Source organism: Paramisgurnus dabryanus, chromosome 14 (genome assembly GCF_030506205.2).
Source record: "Paramisgurnus dabryanus chromosome 14, PD_genome_1.1, whole genome shotgun sequence".
Taxonomy (NCBI): Eukaryota; Metazoa; Chordata; class Actinopteri; order Cypriniformes; family Cobitidae; genus Paramisgurnus; species Paramisgurnus dabryanus.
Window position 1 is genome coordinate 8,407,968 of NC_133350.1, and position 12,381 is coordinate 8,420,348.

The window sequence follows — 12,381 nt, forward strand, 5'->3', positions numbered from 1 at the left end:
GTCCTTGATGGCGTACACAGCTTGAATTCCTTGAGGCTGGCTTGACAGGGCTTGGCAGAAATGCTTTAACTGACAAATGAAATTTAATTACAGCGACCATTGCTCTGACACGTACCCACCCAGCAGCCTGTCAGTCAAATTAGTGATGTAATGGCTTTGTTTCTTTTCAATGCCATGTCACGATGGGTCCCGCTCACGCCACGGCTGCTTACCGCTAACTGGTATAGATGACCAGAAAATGAGAAGAGACAGAAAGAATCAGCAGGAGCACGGTCTCAGCTGTGGTGGGGAGAAAACAATGTTAATGTTGTTGTTTTTTATGGCTCTAATAATGAAAGATGAGATGTAGAGTTTATTCACTCTTGCCTCACAGTCTGCATTTGCATAGAGATTATGATGTTCTCCATAATGCAACAGTTTGGTTTCAAGGGAATGCTCTGTCTCCCCGTGTCCATCACAGCTCTGGCAGCGACCTTTGAAAGCGGATCCTCAGTCCTGTTCACTCTCCAGGAGCCATTTTCCGGAATACTGAATGAGGAAGCCAGACGAACTCTAGTCGGATTCCATGACGCAGAAGTTACCAAATCTCAAGAGGAAGTGTCGTTCGGGTTCCTGACGCATCACGCACCAGCGCTGATCCTGATAGCTTACACTCTTGACCTGCACTATATGGCTGTTATGCTAGCATCAAACGGTACCAAGTCATACATTATTATACAGTACAGCACATTACTGTTTATTCTTTAAAGGAATAGTTCGGACAAAAATTATATTAAAACGATTATTTACTCACCCCCAAGCTGTCCGTGATGTGTATGTCCATCATTTTTCAGACGAACACATTTTCCAGGGTTCCCACGGGTTCTTGAAATCTTTGAATTCAAGGCCCTGGGAAGTTTTTGAAAATAAACATACATAGATACAAGTCATTGAAAGTGCTTGAATCTATTTTATGCAAGAAGTTTTCTGGAAAAAAATCCAGATTATTTCCTGTCTAGTGTAGGATAATATCATAAAAATTCTAGACTTTTTAAGAACACAAGCATCCCTGTAATGTTGTCTTTGGCAACATTTCAGATACCGATATACTTCCTGGCTCCCACGTCACCCTGTCTTTGTCGTTAAGCCTCACCATTTGTTGAGTTTGATATACACATTCAGACGCACTTACCCCTGGAGGCGTCCCCAAAGTGTCACCACAGTGATGCAGCATGAGTTCCCTTGAAAGGGAACTGTAACAATATATCTTAAAAGGTAACACAATTTGTAACATAGCTCTCACTTGAAATGTGGCCCCATATTTAGTCCTTGAATTTGAGGGTATTGGACCTGGAAAGTCCTTGAAAGGTCCTTGAATTTCAATTATTTTCAAAAATGTCTTTGATCTTTCAGTTAATCAAATGTAAAGTTATGGGGTCCACTACTTCAAGTCCAAAAAATGTGCATCTATCCTTCACAAAATAAATCCAAACGGCTCCATGATGATAAACAAAGGCCTTTTGAGGGTAATATGCGCCGTTTTGTTGTAGAAATATCCATATTTAAACCTTTATAAACAAAAATCACTAGGTTCCGGTAATGGCGCCATCTTAGACTCCTCTGTATTCAGGAGAGAGTATTAGCGTAGTGTACGCACTTTTCTTAGTGACATATGACAAATTCGGAGGGTGGGGGCACATAGCAGCGGCACAGAACCCTCCGTAAACTGCGTACGCTCTCATCTTAAATGCGGACCCGACCAAGATGGCGGCATTACCAGAAGGTAGTTATTTTTGTTTATAAAGTTTTAAAATAAGGATATTTCTACAACAACACCGTACGGATTACCCTCTGAAGGCCTTTGTTTATCATCGTGGAGCTTTTTGGATTTATTTTGTGAAGGATGGACGCACTTTTTTTGGACTTGAACGAGTGGACCCCGTAACTTTACATTTGATTAACTATAAGATCTTAAACATTTTCTAAAATAACTGAAAATGTGTTTGTCTGAAAAATGATGGACATCATGTGTAAATCATGGGTTTAATATCATTTTTGGCCAAACTATCCCTTTAAGAATTTTTCAAGAAAAACATTCTGGTATCTTTTGTCCTTTTTTCAGATTGTCAGCTCCTGGTTATGTTTTGCTTTTACTGTATAAAAAGTGAATATTTTTAAAAATATTATAATTTGTGCTCCACACAGGAAAATCAAACAGGTTTGAAATTACTTGAGGGATGAGTAAATCATGACATAATTTTCATTTTTGGATCAACTACCTCAGTACCTTAATTCATCCATCATTCATTTAGAAATGAAAACCAAATATATAGCTCTGCAGACTAGATTTTTACAGTGTGTCAAAATGTCATTTATCAAAATTTCTCTTTCAATCCAATACAAGAATCCAAAAATAGATTGACTGTGTTTTTAATCTCGCATCTTGCAAATTTCCTGCTGTCAGCCTTTATATTCATACCTAAAGTACCAAAACTAATGATATACAAACACATTGTTCTCGCTTTAGCACATGTCTCTCACACATCTTAAATAAAGAACACATGCCAGCTTAGCTAAAAGCTGTTTCTATTGTCTCCCGTCACCATTTACTCTTTGGGTTTCACGCCTCTCAAGGTTTCTTCAGCTGGCGGAAAAAGAATTTGACACCATCTCATCAAGAAAGCGTATGATTGACTTACTTGTCTTGCAATGGCAGACATTGCACTTTGACATGCGGTGTAGGAATAAAAGAGGAATGGGGTGGAAAGTGCTAGGAGCTTTAAAAAGAGGAAGTAAGGAAGTGATGAAGCGAAATAAGAAGTAAAGTACTGCATGATTAGGAATTATTTAAATAAAAAACAGAAACATGCAAAACCTATAAAGGAAAGTAAAGGAAGAAAACTCGTTGAACCTCAGCGACATCATAAAGATGCTTTCGGCAAGGAACTAAAGCCTAGGTATACTTTGCTTTTTGCGTCCATCTTCGTCTCGCATGTGCAACACAAACACAGTACAAATTATTATTATACTCGACTAGACCGTCAGGGCAGCATTTATTAATGCCATTTACAGGACATTCACAAATTTAGGATAGGTAAGGAAAAGCATATCCAGTATTGCAAGAAACAAGAAAACAAACAAGAAACAAACATTATTGAGAAGGAAACTCTTCTTAGCTTTCTGTTGTTAGAATAAAATCAGCGGGACGGCCAAAGTAACCGGGCGAAAGTAACAAAGCAATTTTCGAGCCCTGACAACATTTGCATTCCAAACTATGACAGCATCTTTAGCACGCAACCCTTGACAGAGCTGACAAAGATCGCTCAATTATGTCACCATTTTGCGCGTGTAGGTCCAGAAAGCTGTTTTCAACCATGATAAGTAAATTTTTCTTATAACGCGACGTGTTTCTCGGTTAATGTGTTACAGTACTGATCAATCTACAGATTATTTAGTGATCTAAGTTACCAAGGGGACTACTTTCAGCTACTGCGTAATATCATTGCGCTTCCTGCAGCCATGGTACGACAGCAAAAGTCCTTGATTATTACACCAGAATAAAGGGGATCGCACACCGGTTGCGCCGCGCAGCGCCGTTCTAAAAAAATCGATGAGAATACGCACACCGGCGCTGCCAGGTGGCGCCTGTCCGCGCCGCCCAGCTGTGACTCAGGAAGTTGCTCAAATCCCTGTCGCGCCACACAGCGCCACTCACATAGTTTAACATTAAATAACATCATATTTGTCCCAAATCATTAACGATTAACATTGGCTGCTAACGTATATTTTGCATTTTGAAGTAGACGCTATCTGACGAAGCTTGCACTATTTAATGTGCACTTCCCCTTTTTAAACTGCGATCCCCTTAAGAGTATAATTCCTAGCCATATCTGCCTAGAAAATCAAAACTTTTAATTTTCTGTTGGTCTTAGTTCACGATGTAACTACAGAAGAATCATGTTTTAAATAGGAAAAATATTGAAACTCTTTAGTTACGGTCTAATCAGATTCAATGGATTATGCTATGCTAAAAGTGGTACCGCCAGACCCGGAGATCGGCTGAATGGATTCCAAAACGGTAAAAATCTAATGTTTAACTCTAGAGGAGCTGGAAAATGAGAATATTTTCAAAATAAGTGGAGTGTCCCTTTAAGAATTTACATTGACTTATTGTGCACCAATTCAGCAATATGTAAGTGTTTTTGGTTTGTGTTGTCTATAGTAGAAATACTCGTCGCAGTCTGCCTTGATTCTTTATTTTGCACAAAGAGTCCAGTTACAGGACATACTTTGTGGTATTTTTAATATGTTAGTCCCTATTAGTGGCTATCCACACAGAGACGCATTTAGCTGTATAAATTTTGTATAATATCGGCGTTTCATCCAGACGAATCAGTCGTTTTGGGAGTCTAATGCTGCGTTCCAAGCAACCGGTAACCCGTGAATCACGACTTCAAAACCACGACTCACGACTCTGAACTGGGAGTACATCGATCTAGTACGAGTTCACGGGTGGGAAGTCACGAGTTTGACTGCCGTTCCACTGCACTTTCACAGGTAGAAGGTTGTAAAAACACGGGTTACAGGCTGCCTGGAACGCATAGAGTCGTGAGTCGTGGTTTTGAAGTCGTAATTCACGGGTTTAAAAACCTGCCTGGAACGCAGCATGAATCCACTATTTTTTTTAAATCCCAGAGTGCATAAACCTGAACAAGACTTGCGGTTTCGTCTGTACAGCCAATCGGTATATTTTGTGATATGATGATGTCATCACCCCACGTCTCAACCGTAGTCAGACACTGCTACCTCATATAGCAACAACAACAATGGCGGACTACTGCAGAAGGGAGTGAGCCTATTAGCTTTACTAAAGAAAAACCTTTTCCTCCTACAGTGAGCATCAAATGATTATAGACAACAACAAGGTTTATGCGCATGCTCCATGTTGTCTTTTCAGTTTTAAGTGTATCCCTGTGGCAGAATTTCACTTTTCACAAGGATAAAGAAAGATCGGACAGAAAAAGTTTGGGCTTTGTGTGGATGTGGCCTTAGGCAACTCACTCACTCTTTGTTAAAAAAAGCTTTTTAGACCACAGAGGGCTGTGCTTAATGCTGAGGTCCCATACACACTGTTAGGTGAACTGTCCCCTACTTATCTCTGTTGTGGTTATAATATGAAAAGAAGGAACAAAATATCCTATGACTGTAAATCAATAGCTTTACTCTGATTTCCCAGGCAGCTTGCAGATACGATACTTGTTGAGCCAAGAAAAGCAAACTGAAGTGTTCAGCGCAAAATCACCCAATCTAGCAGATGGGAGATTCCACTGGGTCAAAATCAGCCGAAAAGGACAGGAACTACTTGTCCAGGTGAGTCTGTTTGTTTTGCAGAAATAAGTGAGAGATGCACACATCTGTTGTGAATGAAGGTCTTTAAATATACTCATTTGCTTCCATGTCAAATTGAGCATCACAGATTAATTGTCCTGTTGTTTTCATAATAGATTCAAATTGAATATTGCTATAAATTTTATGTCTTCATATTTCTGCCCTTCCAGATTGACAACACAATAACCCAGCAGTACAATCTGTCTCCCAGTTCTGCTCTCAGCCCAGTAAGGACAGTGATTTTGGGGAGAATTCAAGGTGAGTTCCAGACAGAGGGCTCCTTGTATGCTATTTTACACTTTTATATTTCACCAGTGTGGCGTCAGATGTTGAAATCCGGGCAGGTCAGAGCAAGGTGGGTGGTTGGCTGGGCAAAGCAGCAGAGGTAAAAAGAGCAAGGGGTTGTATGGTGCGCGCACATCTGACAGCGTTGTGACAGCTGAGTTGCCAAGTGAAAGCCGAATGGAATTGCTCAGTGTTGCCTAGGAGACTATTACTTTTTACAGGATAAAAAATATGGAAGGTCTGGAAGTGCCATGAACTGTAGGGCTTTGATGAAAATGAAATAACATTAAAGATAAATTGCCTGTGATGCAGTCAGTCGCATAACTACAGCAGTCTCCTATTAGACACTGAATTAGTCAACACAGGAACCAGCACTGGATGCACTAATTTATTCAATTTTAGAAAGAGACAGCCATGTAATAATCATACTTGGTTAATTGTTTTTTAAGAGAGTCTTCTGTGAGTCTTATTAATGAGATGGCATTGAGTATTGATTTTATAAACAGTTGTGATCAGTTTATTGTTCTTTTTAGGTGGTGATTTTACCGATAAGGAATTGGTCCAGGCTGGATCGAGAGGATTTATTGGCTGCTTGTCTTCAGTGCAATTTAATCAGGCTTCCCCTCTGAAGGAAGCCCTGCAAAACAGCCAAAGCCAGTTAGTTACTGTTATCGGCCGTCTGGAGGCATCAAGTTGCGGGACGAAATCCAGCCCGAACACTATAACCAATACACACACGCTGTCCGGTAAGCCATCCTTTAAAGCAGTGGCGCGAGACGGTACCAGGGGCATCGTTTTAGGACATTTTATGAAGGGATGCATCCTACACAAGGGCCCTACGTTTACCAGAAAACTTGATTGTTCACTTTGTTCAGACATTGGTTTGTGACCCTGTCTGTGAAATCCAGGCTAAAGTCTTATGCTCCGTTCACACCAGCCGCGGTAGAGGCGTCAAGCACGAGTGATTTCAATGTTAAAGGAATAGTCTACTCATTATCAATATTAAAATATGTTATTACCTTAACTAAGAAGAGTTGATACATCCCTCTATCATCTAAGTGCGTGCACGTAAGCGCTGGGGCGCGCTGCGACACTTCGATAGCATTTAGCTTAGCCCCATTCATTCAATGGTACGACTCAGAGATAAAGCTAGAAATGACCAAACACATCAACGTTTTTCCTATTTAAGACGAGTAGTTATACGAGCAAGTTTGGTGGTACAAAATAAAACGTAGCGCTTTTCTAAGCGGATTTAAAAGAGGAACTATATTGTATGGCGGAACAGCACTTTTGGAGTACTTCAACTCGCCTGAAAAATCCGCTCCCCTTCTCCTCTCTCATAATGGGAGAGGGAGGGTGTTACTACGCCGAGTCAAAGTACTCCCAAAAGTGCTGTTCCGCCATACAATATAGTTCCTCTTTTAAATCCACTTAGAAAAGCGCTACGTTTTATTTTGTACCACCAAACTTGCTCGTATAACTACTCGTCTTAAATAGGAAAAACGTTGATGTGTTTGGTCACTTCTAACTTTATCTCTGAGTGGTACCATTGAATGAATGGGGCTAAGCTAAATGCTATCGAAGTGTCGCAGCGCGCCCCAGCGCTTACGTGCATGCACTAAGATGATAGAGGGATGTATCAACTCTTCTTAGTTAAGGTAATAACATATTTTAATATTGATAATGAGTAGACTATTCCTTTAAGTCAATGTAAAGACACATTTACGCTCGTCTAGAGGTCTCGTGGCGCGAATAAAGCATTTAACGCGGCACGGTAGACGTGATTCCGCCTCATTCGTGCGTCTAGTTGCCGCGGGAAATGCGCGAGTTGAAAAATCTGAACTTCGGCGGAAAAACGTGTCGTGTTAACCAATCAGGAGCTTGCTCTAGTAGTGACGTGATTACAGGAAGCGAGCGGAGTCGCAGAAGCCCCTCCAATGACGCGATTTTCTGCGTGAATGTCTCAAATTACTAGAATTTCACGTGCGAATGAAGCGAGTAAGCTCAAAATGTTCAGCCGTCCAACTACACGTGAATATGGTGTTTTTGCCGCCTCTACTGCATCTGGTGTGAACCCACGGTTATAATCTAATTATAAATGTTTAATATTAATGATTGATTTTAAATCTTTGACATCAATATTAAAGATATGAAGATTATATTTTCATGTTATATTGTATTAAACCCTAACAGACCTATATGGTTTGTCTTTTACTCTTCTTGACTTACAGATGATTCAGCAAAATCAAACCGAGGCAATGGCCCACTAAACAAGGCAGATCAAAATGACTTGGCCCTAATCGGAGGTATAGATCCATATGATATTGTTCTCAGAAAAATACTTTTTAGAATAAAACCCAGTGATGACAAGTAAACGACAATCCTCCACTACGACGTTGTACAGCCTTATACAGCTTCAGAATTATATCTTTAGTTTACGCTTTGTGATATTCTCATTTGTATGACTGCAGCAGTTAACTGTGATGATATCAAAATATTAATACAGTACATATCCTATGCATTCCCAAGCTAGACTTATCCCAGTAACATTAGATATTATTTTTAATTTCCCGTATTTGTATTTTAACCAAATGCTAATTTGCCCTTCATGATTATTTTAAACAGGGATAGTGGCTGCAGTGGTGTTTATCACACTCTGCGCATTGGCGATAATCATCCGCTACCTATACCGACACAGACGGACTTCGGGACCTTCCGGAATGACGGGAAAGACACATCGCCCCAGTATGGAGCGTTCGCCATACCGGACTGAACTGGACCTTCATAAACCCCACCACGACAGCAAAGAATACTACATATGACCTCTCCGTGTGTACATGCAAGAACACACAAAGCCTCTTCTGCACTGTATCATCACCACAGGCTGAGCAGCCAATCAGAAGGCCTGTTTTATTCCAGCTGAGGATGGCGCAACCTGACAGCGGCCAGTTGCTTAACAGAGATTACTTTCATAGGTGGGGTACATGAAATTACAAGAGAGATTTGTTTTGTTTGTGTTCTACGATGAAAGTAATGCTTATGTTGTGTAAAAGCCTCTTGGATGCTCAGAGAGCTGTATATTGTTATTTAAAGGCATAATAGTAGGTTAAACATGCACAACACATACTTTCAAAGCAAACAGCACGGCGGGAGGGTTGACGCTTCACTCTGAAAGGTCTTAAACCCAGCCTGCTCAAACCTGTCCATCTCACAGCACCGGAATATAGAGTGGGTTTAAGCTAATGGACTGAAACCCCAGCGGAAAGGGTTCGGAAGGAGTGGTTTTGTGGCAGGATGGTGGACCTTCCCAGACATTGTTTTTAAAAGATCGATCGTCGCTCAATGTGCCCCCCACCCCGACACACAAAAGATTAAAGGCATTTGCATCTGACAAGACTGTATTTGATGTTGAAACTATCGACTGGTGCGAGGAGCCACTAAAGGCCGGGATTAGTCACCAAAGGACTATAAGCATTTATCAGTAGCGACTGAGGAATGGAATATGAGTCATTTGTGTGTATCCTTGATTCCCAAAGGCAAGACAGATTCAGGCTATTTAATTCTCTTTCCCGCCACAATCGAGCCGGTCTCGCAACTAAGCGTATGCGTTGTGTCCCCGGAACGAATGTTCTCTTTATTGAAGTGCGTTAAATCTCCTGACAAAAAAACAACACTTGCTTTCTATCGAGAATGAATTCTATGGCTGTTTTTTCTAAACGACTGTTGTAAATGAGTGTTGTACATAAACATTTCATAATTATATTTAATAAAAGGAGCTTTCTATGAGCTTATGAGTGTAGATGGCCTATTGAACTGGTATATTTCTATAGAAATGAATCTGTTTGTGTTTGTGGCTGGTGAAAGGAAAAAGTTGAATTGTTTATCTTGAATGCTCTTATTCTCAGCCCTGAGGAAGAGACACTCTTGAAGTAATGATAGAGAGGGAAAGAAAGAGAGAGAGGAAATCGATAGAGAGACCCTTAGGATTCAGTGGTAATGAAACAACTTCTCGTGGCCATCTGCTTTAACAGGTAGGATGTGGACAAACCAAACAACACCACCCACTGTCAGATCCATCTTATTTTTACAGTTCTGTCTGACTGGTTCACAGTTTTAAAGTCCCCATGTGGTAAAAAACATGTTTTTATTGTTGTTTATATGTCTATGTGGTAATATGCTTCAAGACAAAGCATGTGCGAATGTAACGGTCAAAACCATTGCAGAGTATTTTCTTCATAAAATTGCAGGTTTACAAAGACAGAATCAAAATCACAGTTTGAAAATGCCTGGGTTTCCTATGTCACAAACATGCAACCTATCACGTCGACACAGTTGAACGAGTGGATCAGTAGTTTAAGCTAGAGGTCTTCACATGTCCACTTAGATCTGTAAACCCAAGGTCCTACCTGAGACCCGAGCGAGTTTGGGTCTAAAAGGTTCATATGTGCCTCGGACATGGGTCGGGTACAATAATAGTGGCTTCGGGTCTAGATCTGTAAACGTGAGGTCACACCTGAGACCCGAGCGAGTTTGGGTCTAAAAGGTTCATGTGTGCCTCGGACATGGGTTGGGTAAAATAATAGCGGCATCAGGTCTAGATCTGAAAACCCAAGGTCCAACCCGATCGGGTTCATGTCTAGATCTGTAAACGCGAGGTCCAACTCGAGACCCAAGCGAGTTCATGTCTAAAAGGTTCACGTGTGCCTCGGACATGGGTCGGGTACAATAATAGCGGCATCGGGTCTAGATCTGTAAACGCGAGGTCCAACCTGAGACCCAAGCGAGTTCGGCTCTAAAAGGTTCACGTGTGCCTTGGACATGGGTCGGGTACAATAATAGCGGCATAGGGTCTAGATCTGTTAACCCGAGGTCCAACCCGACACCCAAACGATTTCGGGTCTTAATGGTTCACGTGTGCCTCGGACACGGGTCGGGTACAATAATAGCGGCATTGTGTCTAGATCTGTAAACACAAGGTCCAACTCGAGACCCGAACGAGTTCTGGTCTAAAAGCATCATGTGTGCCTCGGAGATGGGTCGGGTACAATAATAGTGGCATCGGGTCTAGATCTATAAACATGATGTCCAACCTGAGAACCAATCTATTTCGGGTCTAAAAGTTTCACGTGTGCCTAGGACACGGGTCGGGTACAATAATAGCGGCATCGGGTCTAGATCTGTAAACGCGAGGTCCAACCCTAGCAAGTTTGGATCTAAAAGGTTCACGTGTGCCATGGACATGGGTCGGGTACAATAATAGCGGCATCGGGTCTAGATCTGTAAATGTGAGGTCCAACTCGAGACCCAAGTGAGTTTGGGTCTAAAAGGTTCACGTGTGCCTTGGACATGGGTCGTGTACAATAATAGCGGCATTGGGTCTAGATCTGTAAACCCAAGCTCCAATCTGACACCCGACCGAGTTCGGGTCGTCTAAAAGGTTCACGTGTGCCTCAACACAGGTCGGAAACAATAATGGCAGCATTGGGTCTAGATCTGTAAACCCAAGGTCCAACCCGACACCCAAGCGAGTTTGGGTCTTAAAGGTTCACGTGTGCCTCGGACACAGGTCGGAAACAATAATGGCAGCATTGGGTCTAGATCTGTAAACCCAAGGTCCAACCCGACACCCAAGCGAGTTTGGGTCTTAAAGGTTCACGTGTGCCTCGGACACAGGTCGGAAACAATAATGGCAGCATTGGGTCTAGATCTGTAAACCCAAGGTCCAACCCGACACCCAAGCGAGTTTGGGTCTTAAAGGTTCACGTGTGCCTCGGACACAGGTCGGGTACAATAATAGCGGCTTCCGGTCTAGATCTGTAAACGCAAGGTCCAACCCGACACACAAGCGAGTTTGGGTCTTAAAGGTTCACGTGTGCCTCGGACACAGGTCGGGTACAATAATAGCGGCTTCCGGTCTAGATCTGTAAACGCAAGGTCCAACTCGAGACCCCAGCGAGTTTGGGTCTAAAATGTTCACGTGTGCCTCGGACACGGGTCGGGTATAATAGTACCGGCATCGGGTCTTAATCTCTTAACCCGAGGTCCAACCCGAGCGGGTTTGTGTCCAAAAATTTAACGTGTGCCTCGAACACGGGTTGGGTACAATAATAGCGGCATCGGGTCTAGACCTGAAAACCCGAGGTCCAACTCAAGCGAGTTCAGGTCTAAAGGGTTTACATGTGCCTCGGACACGGGTCGGGTACACTAACAGCGGCATCGCGTCTCAGGTAATTTAAAATTATTGTTTTTGATGGACGGACCCGATACGACCCAAACAATCTTGTGTGTGTGCATTGAGTCCTTTTCCAACCCCCCTTCTGTTTGCAAAGAGCGCTTGTGCCATTGTGTGGCTGGTGGTAGATTAATTTTCGTTAGGACAGACCTGTCAATCAATTTTGAATGCATATTTTAGCAGTTACCTTGATCGTTGTCAGATAACAAAGGATAATAAATGGAGCAGCTGGCCAAATTGGATGCAAGGCCAACAGGGTTTCTTTCTGTCTGACTGCACACAAGTCAGTACCATTTACATTCGGGTTTAGTTGGGTCGGACTTGGTTCTAATTTTCTCAGGTTTGTCTTGAGTCGGGTCTTTCTTGAAAAAAATTATAATAATTATTCACGTTAGGTTTAGGTAAAAAAGTGATTTGGGTCATTTCCACATATATTATGACAAAAAAGTGTACGTATATATCTATGGTCTGGGCTGATGTGATTGAGCAGAGGCAGG

General features: G+C 42.0%; 1 protein-coding gene across 2 annotated transcripts in view; it reads left to right on the forward strand.

Moving 5' to 3' along the window:
• The window catches only part of cntnap5l (contactin associated protein family member 5 like), a 111,672-nt gene extending 101,911 nt beyond the window's left edge, over positions 1-9,761 (forward strand). Inside the window, exons 19-24 of one of the 2 annotated variants that reach the window (XM_065241022.2) lie at positions 461-694; positions 5,216-5,349; positions 5,538-5,625; positions 6,186-6,398; positions 7,884-7,958; positions 8,278-9,761. In XM_065241022.2, coding sequence (XP_065097094.1) covers positions 461-694; positions 5,216-5,349; positions 5,538-5,625; positions 6,186-6,398; positions 7,884-7,958; positions 8,278-8,474 — 941 coding nt within the window. In that variant the 3' untranslated portion in view covers positions 8,475-9,761. Of the gene's footprint in view, positions 1-460; positions 695-5,215; positions 5,350-5,537; positions 5,626-6,185; positions 6,399-7,883; positions 7,959-8,277 lie in introns of those variants that run through there. The other variant, XR_010520901.1, reaches the window with a different exon arrangement.
• The last annotated feature ends 2,620 nt before the right edge of the window (positions 9,762-12,381 follow it).